General features: G+C 38.5%; 4 protein-coding genes across 7 annotated transcripts; 1 reads left to right on the plus strand and 3 right to left on the minus strand.

The window, feature by feature from the left end:
* The first annotated feature begins 688 nt into the window (after positions 1-688).
* LOC135666297 (uncharacterized) lies at positions 689-4,769 on the plus strand. The gene is made up of 5 exons (XM_065177873.1): positions 689-1,087; positions 2,758-3,014; positions 3,591-3,681; positions 4,288-4,354; positions 4,443-4,769. Exons 1-5 carry the CDS (start codon positions 1,083-1,085, stop codon positions 4,494-4,496), a joined length of 474 nt encoding a protein of 157 aa, XP_065033945.1. The 5' UTR covers positions 689-1,082; the 3' UTR covers positions 4,497-4,769.
* Positions 4,770-6,558: 1,789 nt separating this feature from the next.
* LOC135666293 (calcium-dependent mitochondrial ATP-magnesium/phosphate carrier protein 2-like) lies at positions 6,559-10,856 on the minus strand. 2 transcript variants are annotated; one of them, XM_065177869.1, is made up of 5 exons: positions 10,041-10,856; positions 7,500-8,108; positions 7,323-7,388; positions 7,131-7,221; positions 6,559-7,039 (listed from the first exon to the last, which is right to left on the minus strand). In XM_065177869.1, the coding sequence occupies exons 1-5, from the start codon at positions 10,522-10,524 to the stop codon at positions 6,847-6,849; spliced, it is 1,443 nt and encodes a 480-aa protein (XP_065033941.1). In that variant the 5' UTR covers positions 10,525-10,856; the 3' UTR covers positions 6,559-6,846. The 2 variants fall into 2 exon arrangements, with proteins under 2 accessions (XP_065033941.1, XP_065033940.1); XM_065177868.1 differs by having other exon boundaries at positions 7,323-8,108; positions 10,041-10,854.
* Positions 10,857-11,599: 743 nt separating this feature from the next.
* On the minus strand, positions 11,600-21,057 carry LOC135666301 (uncharacterized). Of its 3 annotated transcripts, XM_065177879.1 has the most exons (9): positions 17,988-21,057; positions 17,137-17,226; positions 16,084-16,188; positions 15,798-15,950; positions 15,612-15,710; positions 15,403-15,531; positions 13,488-13,664; positions 12,117-12,233; positions 11,600-11,980 (listed from the first exon to the last, which is right to left on the minus strand). In XM_065177879.1, the coding sequence occupies exons 1-9, from the start codon at positions 18,288-18,290 to the stop codon at positions 11,795-11,797; spliced, it is 1,359 nt and encodes a 452-aa protein (XP_065033951.1). In that variant the 5' UTR covers positions 18,291-21,057; the 3' UTR covers positions 11,600-11,794. The 3 variants fall into 3 exon arrangements, with proteins under 3 accessions (XP_065033951.1, XP_065033952.1, XP_065033953.1); XM_065177880.1 differs by lacking the exon at positions 17,137-17,226; XM_065177881.1 differs by lacking the exon at positions 15,612-15,710.
* Positions 21,058-21,208: 151 nt separating this feature from the next.
* Positions 21,209-22,381, minus strand: LOC135666302 (DCC family protein At1g52590, chloroplastic-like). The gene is made up of 4 exons (XM_065177883.1): positions 22,299-22,381; positions 21,939-22,046; positions 21,618-21,710; positions 21,209-21,520 (listed from the first exon to the last, which is right to left on the minus strand). The coding sequence occupies exons 1-4, from the start codon at positions 22,361-22,363 to the stop codon at positions 21,433-21,435; spliced, it is 354 nt and encodes a 117-aa protein (XP_065033955.1). The 5' UTR covers positions 22,364-22,381; the 3' UTR covers positions 21,209-21,432.
* Between the last annotated feature and the right edge of the window lie 6 nt (positions 22,382-22,387).

Raw genomic sequence — 22,387 nt, forward strand, 5'->3', positions numbered from 1 at the left:
GATTTGGGCCAGAAATTGGGGATTGCTGATGACGCCATCGGTCACACAAACGGAAGGCCAAACACATTCGACGACTCGTGTCGTCCCATTTCGTTCGGGGTTTGCGTCGTTAGAGGTGCTATTCCCGTCCATGATGATGATGCCTTGCGCTTTGAGATGCATGTGGAGCAGCCGGTGGTACTCTCACACGAGCTTTGTGAAAGGTGGGATTCATGCTCTATCGCCTTGTCATTTACTCCATTATGTGCACAATTACATGGCTTTCATGCACTGTCTCTTCCTTTTACTTTTCCTCGTTCGTTTCGTGTTCGGTAAACGTGATTCGAAACCAACGATGCCGCCCGTCATCCTGACTAAGATGATGGTGACGCGAGACATTGATGCTCACAAAGGATGGGTTATGATGATAAGAATGATACATAAAAAATTATATATGTGTACATACATAATTGTAGATGTCGTCGTCTTTTAATTTTTAATTTTGTGATCTGTAATTTAAAATATATTATCTAAAATTGTAAGTTTTTATATATTTATATATTTTAAAAAATTGAGTTTTTAATGACGTAAAAAAAATCGAAAAAATATCCTACGTTCGATCTGGTCCCGCCGCTGCTGGTGGTGGTACGAGAACCATAAACGGGAGGAGATGAGAGAGAGAGAGAGAGAGGGGGGCGGGTGGGGGGTGGGGTGTGGGGTGAGGAATCAGAGGAGAAGGGGCCGGCCCCCGGCGATCGATTCCGAGGGGAAGGAAGGGGAAAGTGGGGGCATCTAGTCGCTCCGGGTAATCTCTTTCTCGCGGCCCTGCTTTCTCTCCTATTCATCCACGATTTGATTCTTCGTCGTGTCGGCGCTCCTCTGTAAGGTTTTTTTTTCTTGATTACTTTGTGATTCCACGACCCGTCGTCATCCTCATCCGGCACCTGCCCGAAGTGCGTATTCCGGCGATGACCTGGTGGTTGTTGGCGGATCTGCACGCTGGGCGATCTAATCGTTGATGTTGGATCTGAGGGCGGACGCTGGATAGGTAGATGCTATTGTGCGGATTCGTCACTGGTTAGACCGCTTACCTTCTCGCCGTCATGGGGTATGTGTGTAGCTTAGCCATTTTGTTCTCCAGATCTCTTTCTTTGCTCGTTTATTGGCATCCTTGCCCTCTGTGTTAATCATGACTGTAGCAGAACCTCATTTTCTTTAGTAGAATTCAGTTTTTATGTTATTCTGGTTTCTCAAGACTGATGAGGCGTAGTCCGTCGATTATTATCTCGTTGTTGTTAATTCTGGATTTTGATGATCCGAAGCGAGAGAGTGGTCCTGGAGATTCTTAGGGCAATATGGAAATGTGTTGGCCGAGTAAAAGGGATGGATAGGTTTTGGGTACACGTCAGTCACCTCCAATAAGCCCATTCGATATCCAGGGCAAAACTTAAAAGGAAAAGAATACAAAAATTCTTACATTTCTAGGATAGCTACCAAAAGTTGCATCTTTCTCATAGATTGGTCCTCTTAAAGTTGGCGTTCTTTGTCTTTCACTTTGGATATTCATTTGCAATCCAATATAGAATGGATGATTTTACGAGTACATCAGATGAGTGCTTCACAAAACAAATCTAACTCTTGACTATTTTAAGCAGTTTCCAATGGAGTGTGAGACATGTTACTTCTTTGCAGCATGCCTTTTCCCTTTATTTCTCTACTAAGACTACGAGCGAACAATTCCATGAAGGAAAAGTAGGGAAAGATATATTTAAACCAAGAAATACTTATTGCCCCGAAAGTTTGCATTGAAAAATAGCATTATGTGCTTATCTTGGTTTCGTTATGTCTTTGTTGTTTAAGATGTCTATTATTTGCAACAATGCTGATCTTCTTTGGCAGCTTAGCAAGCATGGACATCTTTATATGCAATTTCCCTTTATGTATTACTGTTCAAACATTGTTGGATTTCACATAATGTAACTGGTTCATATACTAGACAACTTTAATGGGCTTGCGGTACCTTGGAATGTTCTGTTCTGTTTATTTATTCAGTATCCTTGAATGCTTCATGGTGCAGGTTCATATCATCATCTGAGTTAATCATTTTGACATACTATTTGGACAAAAATTAAATAGTATTAATTTAAATGTGCAAAGTGTACTGTTAGAAAGCAGCTGCACAAGTCTGCCTGGATGTTGAGCCACTCAGCTATGGTCGTCATATGCATCTGGCACAATTATGTGGCCATGCAAACAACTGATCTATAATGAATTTAGTTTTGATTAACAGCCAAACATAGAAGATATACAGTTGGCTGAATGTTTTCTAAACCTACTCTAGAATGTAGATGATAGATAACTTATGAAATTAATTAAAGCAAGATTGAAGAAGCTGTATGAGACAATGAGAGCTTAGAGCACAAATTTGTCTTTTGTTTGACACCAAGCAAATGACTCTGATGTCATTTCATCCTTTCCCTTGTGAATTTTATTTGAATTACTTCACTCCTGAATGTCATAAAATCAGGATCATGTGGCCAGAGTGCTGAAGGAAGGACTTTGAACAGTAAAATTTATATAGCCTCGATCAAGACACTCTTCAGCTTATTTTGGGATGTTATCATTCTAATACATATCATGTTTTAAATTACAACTGAAGATAAAAGTCTATATTTTTTTTTTCATTTCGCTTCAATTGTAACGCATATTTATCATGAACCTATTCTGAGAAATCATACTAATTGAAAACATGTTTATACATGTTTTGTAACAGAGCAGAAGTTGCCTTGGATGTTGTACCAAACCTGCTCCTATTATTGCTGTTGATGAGCCTTCAAAGGGTTTGAAAATCCAAGGTCGATTAGTGAAGAAACCTAGTATATCTGAAGAATTTTGGAGTACAAGCACATATGAAATGGAAAATAGTAGAGCTCATTCACAGAGGAGCATTTCTTCAATTAGCACCTTGCCACAAAACTTTGATCACCATGGTGGAACTGGAAGCACAAGCAATCCTCCGGAAATTGTGAATCATGGTAAGTGTAAGGTTGATCTAACAATCTTTGAGTGTCCTTGCGACAGAATAGCAATTATTTCTAGCTGAAGTAATTAAATTATTGGAGACAATATTTGCTTTGATGTTTTCTGCAGTTTACTGATGTATAGGATGCATAGCAGAAACCTCAGCAAAATTGTCCTGATTCCCTAGTGAGATAGTTGTATTGTGATTGGCAAATATCATCAGGTCCAACGTCCAACAGATAAGCTGACATCAGATGTCTATAGGGTTACATTTCAGCTTTTGAGGTCTCTATGACTGAGATCTTACACCGTCATATTGAGTTCAAAAAGAGTCTGCAGATACAAAGTACAAAAACTAAGTGTTTAATTAATTATAACTAAACAATTTGAATTATTCTAATTTAATTGTGAGACTGAATCTGCTGGTAGAGGTTCAGAATTGTTTCAAATTTTTTGCTAGAACTAGTGGATTTTTATAATTTTGCTGTCTGAATGATACAGAAAGTGGATATAGAAAATTTGCTTGGCTCATGTTGATATATAGTTTCTGTAATATGCTTTACTTGATAATTGGAACTTTATATTCACAGGTTTTCTTCTATGGAATCAAACAAGACAGCAATGGATTGGAAAAGGAAGGCTTGAAAGCCAGTCAAAGCAAGTTCAAGAACCAAGGTTAAGGTATACTCATAAATAAATTCCTTCCTCATGGTTAAAAGAACATGTCGCTATTTTAAGTGTGTCATTACTTGTAAAAATTTAACACAATCTGATAACCCTCCTGCTGTGTGTCAAAAGAAACACCAGTTAGCTATATCCGGCTAGTCAAAGGCTATTGGACTGGCAAAAGACTAGTGTTCCTCATCTTGCCATGTAAGATAATTCAGTCATTTGCACAGATAATTAATTACCTAGTAAGATTGAGTCACTATATCTAACATGAAAAACGATCATAGAGATTCAGTGTGTAGCACAACCCAATGAAAAAGAATTGTTCCTACTTCCTATCTACCACATATTAAGTCAAGTGGTGTTCGCCTGCTCACATAGTGTAGACGAAAAGGTTGATTGTTCTTACAAAAATATACTTCTGGTTTTCCCTTTTGATCTCCATATAGGTTTTGAAAATCACTGAATATGGATGACATTTAAATGCTCTGGAATTACAAGCATGAACTGTTAAAATATTTAGATTTTCTCCACTTTTGAGATTGAGAGATCATACGAATTTGCTTCCTTGTCGATTTAGCTGTAGAAGCTATCACTGTATGACTTTTGTGGATGCAGTTGGAATGCAACATATGACAGTTTGCTTGGGAGCAACAAGCCATTTCCACAGCCCATTCCTCTATCAGTAAGAACCACACCTCTAACATTAGTTGTAGCTTGTGTGGCCCAAATTAGTTTCGATGTTTAATATCCGAATGCATCTTTGATGTCAGGAAATGGTAGAGTTTCTTGTGGACATCTGGGTGCAGGAGGGATTGTATGATTGAGACCAAAAAAAGGTTTGCTCTCGAAGCTACGCAAACTGTGAAAAGTGAGGTTTGCCAAGAGGTCACCGGCATGCAAGCTGTGAAAAGTATGATTTCATTGAAGCAGCCAGATGGTCACTGGTATTCCTTGTCGGGATATCTAACTGTATATGGTTTGCTATCACAATACCAATATGATCTGTATTGCTTGCCTAGTTGAGTATCTTTAGCCATTGTTGCAAAAGTAAGTACGGATGTCAAGCATTAGTCTAATCGTATATCTTTGGATTGCCAGTCTTTTGAATTTAGAGCTTTAGCTGCAGATACAAAATTTGGCATTGGAGGTAGAGGTGTTTTAGCGGAATTTAATGGTTTCTGGAGTATCCAGTAGCAGAATCGAATAGAGATTCAAGTGCTTCTTTATGCTGGTTTTAATTCATCGTGATATATATATATATATATATATATATATATTTTTTTTTCCTTCGTGTTGATTCTTCTTTCTTTTTGCCCTACCTTTTCTTTTTTTTCGATTAAGGAGCTCAGCAGGCTTTGAGAAATCGGATGTCATTTATGTTAACTCTGGTCTTTTGCATCCGTGGAAGTTACGCACACTCGATTATCTCAACGTCTGTTAGGACTCAAACGAGAGTATTATCCGAACTGTCATGTGTTTTGTTATTGTTGTTGTTGTTGTTTCTTATAATAACATTGTGTGAATATTAACCTATGCTGAAGGCATTCTCGCAGAAGCTTTCTCCAGTGGTGAACAACAGGACACCCCTTAACAGTCTACCCGAAGGTGGTAACTTCTTAACCGAAGAGACTTGACGAAGGTGCTAACAGAAAGGAGGTGAGAGACATAAAGGAGAAGTATAAGATGTCAGCATCGAACAAAGTGCTTCAGGCGTCAAGACAAGGACAAGCTGCGTAAAGGATGGGGGTGATGCGTGTGCCTCTTACAGGAAGAAAACACGGTAAGTGAAGCTGATGCGAAACCCCGGTGTAATACGACATAGACAAAACGGCACAGAGACTGAGCAACATCAGGTTACCAGAGCGCTTAGGCAATCAAATGACTGGATTCCTACATGTTGCCGTGCTTAATGGAGATATAAGATGCATCAGTTGTCTTTAAACAATGATTTAAATGGATAACAGATGAGGTCACGTTGACATCGTCTGTCCAATATAATAATAACTTGACCCACTCTAATCCATTTCTCATGTATTATAATATGTAAGCTGGACGCTGTCGAGCAGACGCACCAACTTAATGAGTTCGAAATAGGTATTGAGAAAGTAATTCATGAGGTGAGTACGCCCCAATGAATTTGCAAGAAACAAAAAGAATTTCTTTTTTGGCAGTGACAAAAATTTGGTAAGGTTACAAATCCATCGTATGGTTAGTGAAAAACGAGAGTTCATCTTATCGACCTGTAAGGAGATATTTGGTACTGTAAGATCCTTAAAGAATGAGATATTAAGAGAATTTTTTTTAAAAAATATTGTATGATTGTAGAGAGAGAATATTTTTTTATTTTGATTTAGTAGTAATGCAGTGCCACCATTGACCGAACTGCAAAATGCTCTGTTGAGTTTCCGACTCATGGCACTCCCAGTCGTCTGTCTAATTTTCACTGGACGGCAGTTTATTTTCCCACATCAAGAATCATTTACTCTTTGATGAGATAAAGAATTAATAAGCTCGATCACTATTGCTACTCACCTCTGAGATGGGTTTCACATTACAATTTATAGAAGGTATTTGGCTAACAAAAGTCAGATGCACATGAAATCGTTTTAATAATGGAAATTGTTTTCTCTCTCTCTCTCTCTCTCTCTTTCTTTCTTATTTCTCCTTTTCCTTTCCCCTGCAAATCATTATTTGATAACCTATTGCCTTTAAACTACCAACAAAACTGAAATCAGCAAAGCACCAATCTAAAATTGTTATTTGACTCTTAAGAATGTGAACAAAAAACTGTTTTCTACAAAATACTGCCCTATTTGCAACATTTTCGAGTATATGTTAGTGGTAAGCATGACCTGAAACAGAATCACTTTTGCCTATGTTTAAGAATCAATAAAAGTATATCGCCTAACATAAGTAATATTTATAACAAAAAAAGTACTGTGATCACTTTTGGCAGAGATAAAGCAGCCTACATAGACAGGAACTGTACCCGAGTAAGAGCCAGCTCATGAAGCTCATGTTATTGACACCAAGGAATGGGAAGGAAAAAAAATACCATGACACAACTAAAAAAAGAAAATTTTCAAGTATTCAATCTGTATGCTTTTCCTATTAAATCATAAAAATTATATTCATGTTAACTGTGGTTTTTATGGTGCAAAATCAAACAATTTATTAATCAAGAGAAAGGCTCTTCTTCATGGTCTCATAGACTAGATAAGTAATACCAGCAGCCGGCACTACTTTGAGCAGATTTGGGATTATCCCCTTGTAGAATCCTAAAAGTCCTTCGTTTTTGAGTGTTCTCCAGAACACATCAGACATTCCGTAATAGTTATTGGATGGATTGGTGCGCTGGGCTTGCATTCTGCAAGTGAAGGCAAGGAGTTAACCGCAAAAGATTTAAACACAAATCGTTGAATCCATGAGCCGTAGCAATGTTATCACTCATCAGCTACCTTGTTCTGATAACCTGCAAAGGGTAAACACATGTTGCTCCAAGAGCACTTGAGATAGTTCCACAGCCTAATTGCATGACTGGACCTGGATCTGCATAGCATTTGAGACTATCAGATCTAGCTAGCTGCATGTAAAATAACTTGAAAGAGAAATGTGAACATGATCAAAGTTTCTAAAGGAGCTGAGCTTACCACTATTCTTGAGAATATATGTTCTAGACATATCTTTTAGGGTCTCGTATGCAGCAAGATCTATCCCTGCAAATGGAATGATTCCAAGAAGAGATGGGACGATCCCTCTATAGAAAGCTCGAGGCCCCTCGTGCACCCAAATATCTCTTGTAAGCGTAGCAAGATTGGGAACCTTACCAGCTTCACAGGCATAGGTCTGTAGTCTTGTTTTCACGAGATCCATTGGATAAATAACAGTCTGTGACACTGCACCTGCAATACCTCCAGCGATCAGACGCTCAGAGGCACCGATATTACTCTTCTCTTCTCCTTTGCCTTTGACGATGAAATCCTTTAGGATTTCAAATGTATAGAACTTTATTGCACTTTCAGGTGTGACCTTTATCACATTTAAGCCATTCCCCCTGAAAAAACTCAAGAAACCACCCTCTCTCCATATGTCTTTTATCGCCGGCAAAATTCGTGCCCGTGTTGTCTGGACTTGCAAAGCTACTTTAAGTCTGTCAAGAGGAGCAGTAGCTGTCCGAGAAGCTGCTCCGGCTACCCCTCCTGCGATCAAGTATTTGCTTGGATTCACATGTTTACTTATACCTTCTGGGATAACAGCCTGTTCACCAATATCCACAAGACAAACTCTTTCCCAGTACTGATAGATGTTCTCAATCGTTGCCTCGTGGGGGTAAAGTAGAAGAAAATCTCTCCATTCCTCAAAAGTTATAATCCCATTGTTATCCTTATCGACGTGCTCTACGAAACGAGCAAGCTCCTCATCGTCAATATCAATCCCTGCAAAAGAGAGAACAGCAGGCCTTTGATGTTAATTCCATAGCGGAAGAAACTGGTCAATGCATTCGAGAAAAACTGAAGCAAATTTGAAGACTTCGCAGGTAATTCCAAAGTTGAAACATATTCCGGAAAATCTTGCATGCTTCCAGCTGACTACAAAGCACAAACCAGCTGATTATAACTCAAAAGTTATAATCCCATTGTTAACTTTGAGAATTTGTTTAAGAATAGCACTTCAGACAATGAGCGGAGTATATTCAACAAATAAGCAGATGGATCATGCAAATGTCATGGCAGGAATTGAAGAGACAAAGTGTAAGATTTCTGTATAATGGTGGATCTTCAAAAGATTTGTTTATTTCGTTACAAAAGGAAAAGCATAATCCCATTAACAACATATTTTTTATAATTAATAATAGTTTTGCATTTAGAACAGGATTTGGCAGCAAATTTCTTCTTGGAAAAAAATCTTAAGCTTTTGCAGAACCTACAACATGAACAGCCCTAATCAGCAAACCTGTACGACCGGGAAAAATAAGCAACCTAAAAGACTAAGATAAAACTGTCATAAACCATATGACAAGTTGGCTATTAGAAGGTTATGGAAATTCCATAACTAAAAACAGCACTAGTTTTCCTGTCCATTGCTTGCCTCATCTATCGGGCCAAACAGTTCAAACTTACGGTTTTGTTGTTGTTGTTGATATATTGCTTGCCTCTCCTGTAGTAAAAGCAGATGGCTAGAGAGATTAGGTGGCATAGGAGCCATTGGATGGTCCATGGTTGCCTCTCCAATCACCTGCCTAACAAGTCGGTAATGAATGCAGGAATCATGTGAAAAATGTGTTTCTGAACTAAAAAACATGAAACAATATCTTGGTCTCCTCATGACAGATCTAACTACTTCAGCATAGTTTCTATAGATTCAGTTACTTCCCATACAAAAGCCCCAATTGAATCAAGATCCTGCTACATAGAAAAAAACCAAAGAAACTTAAACACAGTCGAAACTCCTAATCGAAAATAAACTGAATAATTAAACCATAAAGGACATCCATGATGTCAAAGTCAAAGCAAAGAAAATTTGAATGCATCGTAACTTTGACTTATGCTTATTCGTCAACAGATAAAACTAGTTCTTCACCAGGTTCAGAGTTACAGTTTTAGTTTCAGTTACGACTGAAACATTCGGCAGTTTTGGGTTTTGAGAATTCCAAGTTTAGATGTGCTAACATTTTCCGAAACCAGAACATTAGAGAAAACATACTAGGAATGATCCAGAGGCTTAGACGAGATAATAAATTAATAATCAGTGTTTGATCAGGTGCAATGACTACCACTAGAAACACTGATGATGGCACAACCAAGTTGAACATCACCAATCTTGACAACATCATGCATCTTCGGCAGTTCAGAACATGGTAAACCTCTGTCCTATAAATTAATCATTCATGGTCTTGTCATATAAAATTCAGTTTGGTAAACCTCTGTCCTTGAGACATGAGTAAATTATAAATTAAAATTGTCAAAACACAATAACAAAGGAGAAGCAAAATCAAGGTCAAACCTTATAAGCCAACAATTCAGAGGCGAGGAAGGAAAGAAAACGACAGGGGATCAAATGTCTTAACTTTGTTGACTTTCTTTGCCTAAAAAAATTGCTCCTGAGATGCATTGAAGACATTTATAGATGATGATGATTAAAATTAATATCTAGTGACACCAAATTTTTTATGACTATCAAATTTAGAATCCCAAACTCGGATAAATTAGGTGCATCTATCAAGAAATATCAATGGAAAATCGACTCAGTGTTATCTCAAAGATTTCAGAGATCTGATGTCAATGCTTTGCTATCCCAAATGCCCATTGGACATGCAGAGGAGATATCATTTCCTATCAATGGTAGATCTGTGTCGTCGATTATTTTACCTGCCTTGATGAGAGCGTCCCATAGCTCCTCCGGCAAGATGCAACCGTTGTGCTCGACGTCGATGGCCTGGAAGATGCGATAGAGCTCGAGCTCCTTATCGTCCATGTAGCGCCGGAACTCCTGGTAGTCGACACGCCCGTCCCGGTTGGCATCGCACACCTTGAGGAGGTCCCTGGCGTACTTGTACTCGGCGGGGACGCGAAGGGCGGAGAGGCCGGAATCGATCTGAGCGTAGTCGAGATGGCCGACGCCGGCCGCGTCGAAGAAATTGAAAAGGCTCCGGACCCGGACCTCCCTCTCCTCCCCGGTCTCGCGCAGGGCGAGGAGCACGTGGTCCATGGAGACCGGGCCCGGCTTCTTCACCGGGTTGCAACCGTCCGGCCGCCGCCGCCGCCGCTGCTGCTCGCCCTCCGCGGCCGGCGCTGCATCCATCTTCGCGGAGAAACCGCTCGGCTCCTCCACCGCCTTGGCCGCGCCGGACATCTGCCGCCTCCGATAGTCAAGGAGGCAAGCCAACGAACCAATTGACGAGGGAAGAGAGCTCCGAATCGGTCCAGCACAATGCAGGATGCAGCGGGTCGGAAGGAATCAATTAGAGCAGGGAAGAGACATACACCAAGAAATGGGAAGCAGCAGCAGTGGGGAAAAGAGACGCTGAGGTCAGATCATAACGAGGACGACACGTATCGATCCGTTAGTTTGTTGACACAAACAACCGTCTTCCCTCCTCCGCTTCCCTTAGCAGCAGATGCAATGTATGCATGTATATGGCCAAGTCCGGTCCGCTAAGTGGTCTTGGACGGGGCGTGGAAGAGGAGAACGCGATGAAGCGGAGAATTAGGAGATCTCTCACTCCATTATTATTATTATTATTATTATTATTATTATATAGAAACAAAACATGTCTTTGTCGAGAGGTATTGAGAAACCAGAAAACAAATGTTGGTTTTCTCGGAGCACAAATATACTTCACATGACAAAGCAGCAGCAGCGTGTGATGGAAATGGAGACGAGAAGAGAGAACGAGGGTCGTTCAAACCCATTCAAATGGGTTTACCAAACCGGGATTCTTGATACTATGGACGAATAAATAATTGGAGCGGGTCAAAAGGAGCATTCCGACTACGACTTTTGTTATCCCAGGAGGATTCAAATGTTAGGATCATGTGAACACGCAGACTGCAAAGATCACCGTCCAACACGAATTATAATCAATAAAAGAGAAGGAACCATCACAACTCTACTTGAATGTGTGTGTTATTGGAGAACGTTTGCATCCATCACAATCATGGGTTCAAATCGATGAACATAGTTAAGGCTGCCAAAATATTCTCCCAGAAAATGTAGGTTTAAGAACATAAAAAGAGAAGACCAGTCCAAACAAAGGAGATGGAAGAAGATATCATCATATGCTAGCACAAATATAAACATTTCAAGCTGTCTTTAGTATCCATCTCTTGTTCTCTACCTACAAGAAATGCAGCACCTGTGTCAGTGGATCATTTTGTGGCCTGGAAAAAAAAATTATTTAGATTGGATTAAAATGGCACCACAACAATACGAGGAAAATTATTTAGATTGGATTCGGCATCAGATACATAATACTGCCACTTTGCTCGGTCATACACATCTCTGGTGAATTGCAGCAGCAAGTTTGAAACACTCAGACTGCTAGTACATACGACCAGACCTACTAAAGACAAATGCGCGGCAAACAGAATAGTCCATGTCTTTGTGAAGATCTTTGACACTACTAAACGATGCCGTAAGGCTGATAACTCGATATGGGAGTCTTCAGATGAGAAGCTACATCCAATACATGTTCCAGGTCAACTTCAGGGTAATGTTGGAGAAGTTTCAAGTTTGATACGAAATCGCCACTTAGAAGTTCATGTCTAACACATAGCAACATGGCACAACAGACTCTCAGTAGGATCTCCTGTACAAGGAAAAATTGCTGTGATATGTTACATTTCTAGTATATAAACATGAGGTGCATCTTCAGAACATGTATGATGTTTTGAGACAACAAATATTGCCAATGAAGGCTTATTAATGAAAGCAGAGAAGTCTACCTGCACACCAGAGGGATTACTGAGAAGATAATCCCAAATCCTCATGATAGTTGAGAGTTCAAATTCCTGGGTCAATAGTAAGGTAATCCACCTGAATGCATAGAACTGGGGATTCATCTGTATATAATAGGTAAACATACCAAGTTCTATTAGTAGGTACTTAGAAACAACAAAGACACCTAGTCACCATAATTAAACCACTGAGCAAAATTTTACATGATGGTATATTTCTCCCAATTTATGCATAAGTTTCAAACAAAACTTGCCAACAATTGATGCTCAAGAGAAAGACACAAAACCTGATTAAATGTCTTTTAGAACCTCTTGTATTATTTTACCTATGCCATGCCAATGATGTTAGATATATAGCACTTGGATTGTCTTCAAATTTCCTGGCTCTGGGTGGAGAACATAGGTGTCAATTATATGTCTCAGTTTTGAAATATTTTAATGTGTTCAACATACTTTTTCTCTTTCCAGGTAGCTGCAATTTTTCATCTGACACTTCTTTCTTCGGAAAAATCCTTCGCAGTTCATAATTGAGGAACCTATCAACTGTCATGTACCAATACCTTTTCTCTGCTTCACTATTGGTCCATTAAACAAATAAGAAAACATGTATACCTCTGCATATTCACAGTTATTTCTGATATACAATGAACGAAAGGAGGTGATAGAATCATGGAGTAGAGTGCTGGGGTATGCTGCCCGGCCATACATACCACTTCTCTATGGGACTGATAACGGAGTAAAATGCAACAGCATAAGAACAGGTCAAAATGTGGTTTTTGTAACATCTTTTTCGCTGATTTGATATTTTAAGACCCAAAACAAGGTAAATGGCCTTTGGAAAAAAGTGCAAGGCTTGAAAGAAAATAGTTCTCTTCAAGCAATCTTCAGTCTGAGTGGAAAGGAATGAGGAAGAACCAGGTATGCCTTTCCTCCATTCCATACTTCTTTCAATTTTCCATATTCTTTCTCCTCTTCTTTTCATTTTCTCTCTCTAGATGGCTATGTCAGCATGACCCCATGCAACTTTTGATAGGAATGTACCATGCTAATATGTTGACCAAACAGAACGCAATATGGAAATTTCATGGAAAGGGGGTGATCAAAGGAGGCAAAGAAGACCAAGAAATGTCAAACGTAGAACAACTTGCAAACTGAAGTACATCTTATGACATCCTCAACTAACATGCAAAAGACCTGGAAAAATACTATGCGCTATACACTTATGTCTCAATATTAACCCAAAAATGCAGTAGTCCTTTAGATGTATTTTAATTCTTTATATTTAAGCAATAGTAATGTGACTCCCTGCTTGGGAAAAGTAAAAAATAATAATAATAATAATAAAATTTATCAACATACCTTAGAAGCATCAAGATGTCGCCAAAGCTCTCCATCATTGGCTTTCAAAAGCTCAGAAAAATGCAAGAGTGTAGAATGAATTCCCACAGAACTATTATCTAATTGTTGACAAAAATGGTCCACAGAACCACTCAATAGTTGAACAAAACATTCAAAACTGTCTGCTTCTGCTTCTGACTGAAGATAGAGAAAATCAACTAGTAAGCTTTCTAAAGCAGTAGAAGCAATATCAGGTCAAGCAGATCATATCATAGACAGTCAAATTCTTACTTTTGGAAGCACGAGTAGCACAAAATTTAGCTATATGAAAGGCATATCTATGATAAACAGCCACCAACCAGAACTTAGAAGATGGAAAAAAGGGAAGTCCAGCTTCAGCCATTTTCCCCATGGTTGGATGAATTTTCTCATTAAATTCCTTCTCCCACATGCGACGTTGCTTTCCATTTTCTAAACGAAGTCCAAATACTTTGTGTTCCCATATTCCACAAACAAGATGCATGAACCCTCAAACAAGGTTTAAGCTTGCTTTCTGCATCAGTTTCCATGTTTTCACTCATATTAATAAAAAAGAAACACAAGTGAAGATGAACTGTCCTCATGGTCAACTTAGCAACACATATCCCTGTTTTGATCTGATCTAACTAAAACCAACATCAGAAAATATGACAAATACTAAAGAGTTTATCTTCTGAAACCCTCCACTCTTGGTTCTCATCAGAGATTTTCTAAACACACCACCCCACATCTGTGCCAGAATATTCTCTTCTCATTTTAAAATAACATTCTCTTCTCACCTCAAAATATTTTCTTCTCATTTTAAACACATATTTAATATTCAAGCTAAGTGTTAGAAAACAGTACACCAGTTAGCTCCCATCACCAAGTTCTCGGAAATCTATCAGTTACCTGCATATGTTCTATATATGTTTTTCCAAGCATTTGAAGTTGTTTCCTGATGAAAATATATCAACTATAAATTAGGGGTTAGTAAATAAGTTGGGTGGTGTGCAATGACCTGCCCTTGATCAATAAATAAGTAATTCCTTCTTTGATTCATTTCCAACTGGTTTCAATCAAAAATGAATTTTATACAGTCAAATCCAGTCAGTTCTGACTGCTACATACACATTCTATGTCTTGCATTCACTCACTCACACCTGTAACCATTCAGCTAGTGATACCCAAGAAGCAAAGAAGAGGCCCTTTGGTTAGTAATCTTTTATAATTTTTACTGTCTTTTCCCCTTTTTTCCAACTATTGCTAGCAAAAACAATATACTGGTATTAGCAGCCATTTTGCAGGCAATCCTTGCTTTATGCTATGCCTTCAACCCAATAGGTAATCTAGAATGCTATGCATCTCTTATGACTACTTTATATTCCATTTCTTGTCAGAAAATATTAACAACATATGAAGATGGATCTTTCATAATCTCCGGTTGATGTTTCCACTAAACTGCCAAAAGTTATACCAGTTCCCAAAGTCCTCCATGCACAGCAAGAAAAGATAATAAGAAGGTGCAAGTTACCCTGACCAATAATAGTTAGCATTTGACTAGTGAACCACAAGCTGAAATATCTTTCATTTTTGTAACAAATAGATGTTCATTTTCATAGGTTATTGACCTACCATACAGCAAAACAAAGAATACTAGATATTGGGACTTGGATTCTTCTAGCAAGAAATTTCTGATTTTTTGCAACTCACAAGATAATATGAAAAGCCACAAATGACAGCAATGTCAATCATAAATTCAAACTTATTGAGGTAAGCTAGTATGATCCTTCACTGATGTTGACATCCAATATGAGGGTTACAGAATGACCTTATATAATTCGATGCATGTCAGTTTTCTCTTGACAATGAGCAGTTTCTCAAAATTTAGAAGTTATCAAGAGTAAGGTTCACGTACAGCATCCTCCCCTTCTTGATTCATACGAAATACATAGTATAGTGGAGCCAACACTTCATTCATTCCTTGCACATAACCAATTGCTGGATTCAGTTTTGCAAATAGGAGAAGAATATTCCTCATAGCTTCCTGTCATTATAACAAGCTATCAACAAGTGATCCATTAGAAACAAGTAGTGTTCTAAATTTATAAAGTTAAAAGCAACTACAAGGTTCTTTCTGCTAAATGAGGAATCTCCTGAGAAAAATTTTATATCTTGATGCGTCCGATGAAGATCACGATCAATTTGCTCAACAATCTCTGCATCCTAGGAGATAATATGCATCTTACTTCCATTAGCAGGTAGATGAAGCTATCACAAGTCCAGGATAAGAACTCAGGAAAATTTGATCACCTTGAAATATTGATTCCAGATGCTACCATTACCAAGGCATAAAGGATGGTCCCCATTTGAGATTTCACGTCGACAAAGTAGTCCACCAGCTTCATTGTCCTGACCTGGCATACTTGAATTTGATGTCTCGTCCTCCTTGATCAAGAATTCTGACTGACTAATGGAAACTTATAAATAATCGAAAATATACATTAAAAAAGTTGCTGATCCACTTAGGAACACTGAGATACTGAAGCGAAGCTGGGGTTAAGTTTGACACACAAAAAAAGAGACCATAAGCACTTACTGGATTTAGTAAAAGCTCTCTTTTCAGTTCAGCGTATCTTAATCTGTTCTTGGCCAGTTCTCCTTTCCATAAATCTTTTTCAGCAGGTAAATAACCCAACAATAACTGCTTCATAATGATAATCAAAATGTATATCAGTCCACAATTAATAGTTTTCTTTTACAAACTAAAGCAAACGTCAGTATAATCAATGGAACTTTTTGCCTGCAATATTAGTGAAGTAACAGATGTGGATCACAACATGTGCGATAAGTTAAACATGAGCAAGCTGCATCTTGTTTGCATGAGTGACTGTGTTTAATGATATGACTCATGAGCATCACTATCTACCCATATGCTTTTGTGAACAAGTGCAGAATGAGCAAACAAAGTTCTGGTTTCTGGTTCCTTCCCCAGATCTGGAAGGAAAAAGTAGAGCTCTGTATCCACAAACTTCATTTGATGACATGAACATTTTAATAGACGCAATTCACCTATATAACCACAAACTCACCTCCACTTGGTTAAAATGCAGCTTACGGAGGATCGTTGATCTCCTTCAACGTATAGGGAAAAAGTTTACCACTTCTTTTAAAGTGTCTAGAAACTCTAGGGTGATACTCTTAGCTGCTTGAAATGGTCAAAGAACCATAAAACTGCACCATATGACAATATTTTTATATGATAAAAGCACAAGTTTCATTTGGGTACTAATGTCATTCAAGTGAAACTGTTGACGTTGTTGGATATCCTAGAACTTGAAGTGACCATGGTTGTTGGATCTACAAGGTAAACAGTTTAAGCTCCATGAAGGTGCTCTGCATTTCACGCTGGAAGGTAATTAAAGACAAATATGTCAATTGCAACTCATCTACTTGCATATTTGAAGATAAAGTCAGTACAACTATATATTCAACACTTGCACACAAAAATCTGCATGCAAATGCGCACACACGCATGCATAACCATAGCAAAATTGATGCATAGGGTCAAGTCATTCTTTCAGAAGTATGGGCATTTCACTAAAACAAGAAAACGATTCAATAATTTGAAAATGCAAATAGGATACTTAACCTTCCAGACAATTGACCGAAACTCTTCAGCAAGATGACCACAAGAAGCTATCGATCGCAATGCTTCTAAATTTACTACTTTCTGGGAAAGCTGTCAAAAAAGTTCGACTAAGAAAAGCAATCTTCTAAAATAAAGAAGGCTATGCGTCACTTGTACACTATATGATTCTAAGAAGGCACAAGTTTGCAAGTTTTACAGCAAAAGAAATGTTGGACCTTTTTTAACGCATAACAAAGCATGTTTGCACTGATGAGGTCTCATCATCACAACATATCAAAATCTCAAAATGAAAAAATATTACACTTTATTCTACCTAATTTCATATTTGCACAATCTGAGTTGTAACCAGTCTTGTAGTGAATGTTTCAAGCAAATATTGGCTTCCTTCTTATCCGAATGATGCTCACTTAGTATTGTAAGTCAACTGACACTTGGTCTTAATGTGACAGTCCCAAAGCATTCAACTTCATCCGACTGTGACCATAAACCTCATCAAACCCTGAAAATGGCCACTCGAACTCGAGGACATTGTTAGGTCATTGAGAACTAGTTAATTATATTGTCCCTTACATTTCACCACAACAAATGAAATAGGATAACGCAATATTTTCATGGAACAACAGGCTGACAATTTGTTCGTTTTCCCTTTGGGTTGTTATCTATTATCCTTCTAGCAAAATAAAATCTAAATTGACAGTACTAAAAATCAAAGAGAGAAAGAAAGAGAGCACAAACAACAACTCGAAGCACATCAAAGAAGAAGAAGTTATGAGGGAGATTAAGGGACCAAACGAGAAACCCATGCTAAGCCTACAAGATAGGACGAGAAACGTCAGTAGGAAGGAAGCCACCTCGAATTCCAAATCGGACCGCTTATCCCATGAAACCTCCCTGCCGATGTCGATCTTGATCCTGTGGTGGGCCCTCAACACCGTCCAGTTCTCGTCACCGTCATCCGGCCATATTTCCCCTTCAGATCTTTCTTCTCCTCCTCCTCCTCCACCAACCTGAAACGTTCGGAGCTCCTCCTCCTCTCTTCCTTCGTCATGGTCATCATCCTCCTCCTCCTTCTTCTTCTTCTCGGGTGGTTTGATTCGATCAGGAAAGCGCGGGACGATGGTGTTAGGGAGCCTGATCTTTCCTTTAAGCAGCATCGGTTCTCCGGAACTGAAGGCCACGAAGGGAGGAAGAGGACGAGAGGAAAGGTATGGGTTTTGTCTCCGCCATGGCGGTGGTTGGCATGGAAAGGCATATTGAGGGTGCTGAGGGAGGAGGAGACGAGTAGGTTCGACGGTTAGTTCAAGTACGAGGAGAGCACCGGAGCACGAGATGAATGAAGCAAGCACGTGATGCAGTAATGTACCAATGGACCCGAGTCGAACGTCACGTGCGGGAGACCCGCTCAAATAATTAATGAAATTTTTATGATTCAAAAATAGAACCTTTCATTCTGATATTATTAGAATTTTTGTATTAATATCATTAATACAATCAAAAACCCATGTACAGTCTGAAACACTGACCATGTGATCATAATGATGCTACCTTTGTATATTGCCATTGATGTTATCATCACTGCTATTCAAGATTAGCTGATACCTTCGTTGGTTACGTTAGCATTTCATTATTGCTGCTATTAAGTCGTTACAACATCATATCAACCCGTGAGTCGTTTATTCATAGGCAGAAGAAGTAGACTTAACTGTTGTTGTTTTTTCAATTTGAAAGTATTTATCTTTAATAAATTGTTAATTCTACTTGAAATCAAAGAAATTTTTAATAAGTTGTTAATTCAGCAACCAATATTTTTGCAATACCCATTTATGAGTACAAGAAAGTCCTGATTTGTTTTTAGGATCTAAGATTTTGAAAGTGTCCAGCTGCATTGGCAGATCTTATGGACACAGTATTGCACATAGGATAAGAGAAAAAAATTGGCACATAGGTTGTTACCGGCTATCAATTGTGCTTGTGCTTGTATTGGGAATCGAGTCACGTGAGATGTGAATACGGTTACCGTGGAACAGTGTTACAATTGCAATGCAACGTCCATCCATTTGCCACAAGACATCCAGTTGATTACCTTCTTGTGATCAGTGTTGTGATGTCTAAACTAGCCTTTGTGTGTGTGTGGGGTTTGTGATGTTGGTTGTAGCGAGTAGGTTAAGTGCAGTAGGGATGGCTTCTATAAGTTGTGATCTTGGGGATGTGGTCATGACAGCATAAAACCAGATAGAAAGACGGAAGAATCTAGAGAGAAACATTACCTTCTTCCCGAAGCCACATCATTCTCAGGAGGAGGAATTTTGTCGGGAAAAGAACCACCTTCTCCAAATCACTTAAATCAATAATCACCTTCTATCCTTTTAACTCATGTTACTTTATTTAAGTTAAATTGGGATCCCTTAACATTATAGTTTTACGAAATATTTGCTTAAATAACAAGTAATAGAGATTAAAGTCCTTCACTATTATTATAAATAATAATAATAAAATCATGGTTTTGGTTTCTCCAAATGATTATCTAAATAAATAAATCATCAACTACATTCTGTGACCATCATACATAGAAATGATAAGATAAACCCAAACTACAAAAATGTTTAGTGGAAAGCATAATATGGACTCAAAGATGCTGATTAATAAGTGTTATCCCCACAGCAGGAGTAGACATCATATTTAACTATAGGCTAACTAAGTTGCAGGTCTGGTCCAACTTCAAATCAAATCCTAGCGCTGGGTTTCACTTACTACAGGTTACAAATGGATTCAAAACATCTCACATAAAAATAAGGCAATCTCTATATCAATCCCTATATGAGAGAATAAAGAACGCTAAAACAAAATGGCATCTGAAAATAAAAAACAAACTTCTATGTTACAACACCCTTTGTGTTCAGATGGCACACACCCCATCTGAACTTTCTAATCGACGATGACAATTTCTTTCGCCTCAAGATGCAGATTACAGAGTGCAAAGTAAGGAATTCTGTAAATAAAGAACATCTAGCAAATATGGAAAAGTTCATCACAAGCCTATACAGTGATCTCAAAAACCAAATGGAGCCTATCAACCATAACAACCTTGTTATTAAAGTATCATGTGCCTAACAACTCTCAACAGAACAAGGAAGATAATTCATCAAACACTAAAAGAGCAGAAATAAGCTCTAAATACTGCAAACCCTATTCTTGAAAAGGACATCACCATATTTTAAGATTATGAAAACATCAAAGCGAAGGATATCACCTAAGAATAAGGTAATATCTATATGGATCCCAACATGAGCAAATAAACAATTAAGATTATGAAGGTTATATATATACCATCCTGCTCCTTCGATCTTGGACTTGCTCCTCCTTCGGAACCATTACCATGTCTCAAAACCCTCCATAGTTTTCAATATATATACCATCCAGAGAGAAACACGTGATGTAGCACATGAATGTTGGGAAACTGCCAGCTCATTGCGGATTATGATGTTACGCTATTAATTACCTTCTACCTGAAGTCATTGAGATTTGCATACTGAACTACTAATGATCTGAACCTACAGAACTTTGTGTAACTTTTTCATTATTTTCAATGTTTTTTATTGCTGTCAAACCAGCACAACGCTGTAAGACATTATGTGACTTCCAGTGCGTGCTCCAAGAATGACTTACCTTGTTTTGAGGATTTCCTATTATATTTGCCATCAAAAAATCTTTCGATTTCAAGGGATTATTCTAAGGTAATATCTATCGGTACAAGTAGATGGTCAGGGAACAAAATGATTATTTTTATTAATAATGAGAGAAAGTTGCAGAATTTCTTTCAGATAAATCATTATATCCATGCCCAACTTATAGCCTCACTGCTTACAGTATGCTAGACTAATCTGGGTAGATGTTAAAAAACACCTTATGCAGGAGTCATGTTTTCATTTGTTAGTTTGTGCAATATAGAAGGCCAATTATCTGGAGAAGACACATTTCTGTTTGTTGCATTAAGAAATGTTATGATTCAGCCTCCACATTTAAGACAAAAAAAAAACGGGGTAGATGCATCATGGAAATAGAGAGTGCAACATGCATACAAGTGTTAGACTACATTAATAGCATGGTCACAAGTCTCATAAACCTTACAACAACAACAACAATAATAACAAAATCGTAAGTCCCAACAAATCTTAAATCCTAAGCTTAAACGCTACAAGTCATATTTATATATAATAAGCTAAGCACCAAAATTCCAAATAAGTTTGATGTGTAGATAACATACAGTTTTCAAGTATTTGCAGGAGTAGCAGACTCCTATATCTCGCATGATCCTGACTCAGACCGACCAAATAGCGAATAACGACTGTTTGCAACATTGTCATAAGCGAAGTCCCTCACAAACCTATGAGGATTCATCGATGGAGTGTCAGAGCCCAGCTAGAACAGTTGTGCTTGTAATCCTAAACTATGAAAGAAAAGGCATTGTTGAGGGGCCTTACAGAGGAACGATCTTCAAGAAGAAAGCCAGCTGAGGGAACGGCAGGTCAAGGTGCTCCATTATCCTTAGCACTGCTTCCGACTTTATATAAGAACTACAAGCACGAATACAGCATCTTGGTTATGTAAACTATGGTTATTCCCTCAGACACTTGTGCTTCTGAGCCATTTAAGGATCCAGGTGAGGTCCCAACGAGCAATGGTCGGTCTTATTAGATAATGGAAGCACCAATTTATGAGTGTTCCAACGATGTGACGGTAAATCACTGAGCAAATGAGAAAGAAGGGAAGGCATGAGATGATTGCGTGCTGGTACGACATACCTATCTTTTTCAACTAAGACGACGCTGGATATGTCGTCGGGTGATCTCCCACATCTCTGCAGAAGTTTCCTGCCGGATTCGCTCTGCAGCACCTGGTATCTGATTCTTCTGCTCATTAATGTAACATGCCATCAGTTCATTCCTCTCAGGAAATTAGAGCAACAAGAGAAAGAACCGTCGCGTATTGCATGTCAATCAACTATTCGACAATATTACCATGAGAAAAAGGAAAGAACAAGAAGAAATAGGAACAAAGCAAAGCTTTATCCCAATTGAAACAACAGTTCTCATTACTACATGGTCCACCCATGGCTCGCAGAACTCAAAAGGCATGAAGGAAAAGTAAGAGGAGACAACTACCTGTTGGGATCGTTGTCGCGCACGAACCTGACTCCTCCGTTGCACAAATTGCACACGCCTGCCATCACCGATCGTACACCAAGAAGTAA

The sequence above is a fragment of the Musa acuminata genome, unplaced genomic scaffold (assembly GCF_036884655.1).
Source record: "Musa acuminata AAA Group cultivar baxijiao unplaced genomic scaffold, Cavendish_Baxijiao_AAA HiC_scaffold_1079, whole genome shotgun sequence".
Lineage (NCBI taxonomy): Eukaryota > Viridiplantae > Streptophyta > Magnoliopsida > Zingiberales > Musaceae > Musa > Musa acuminata.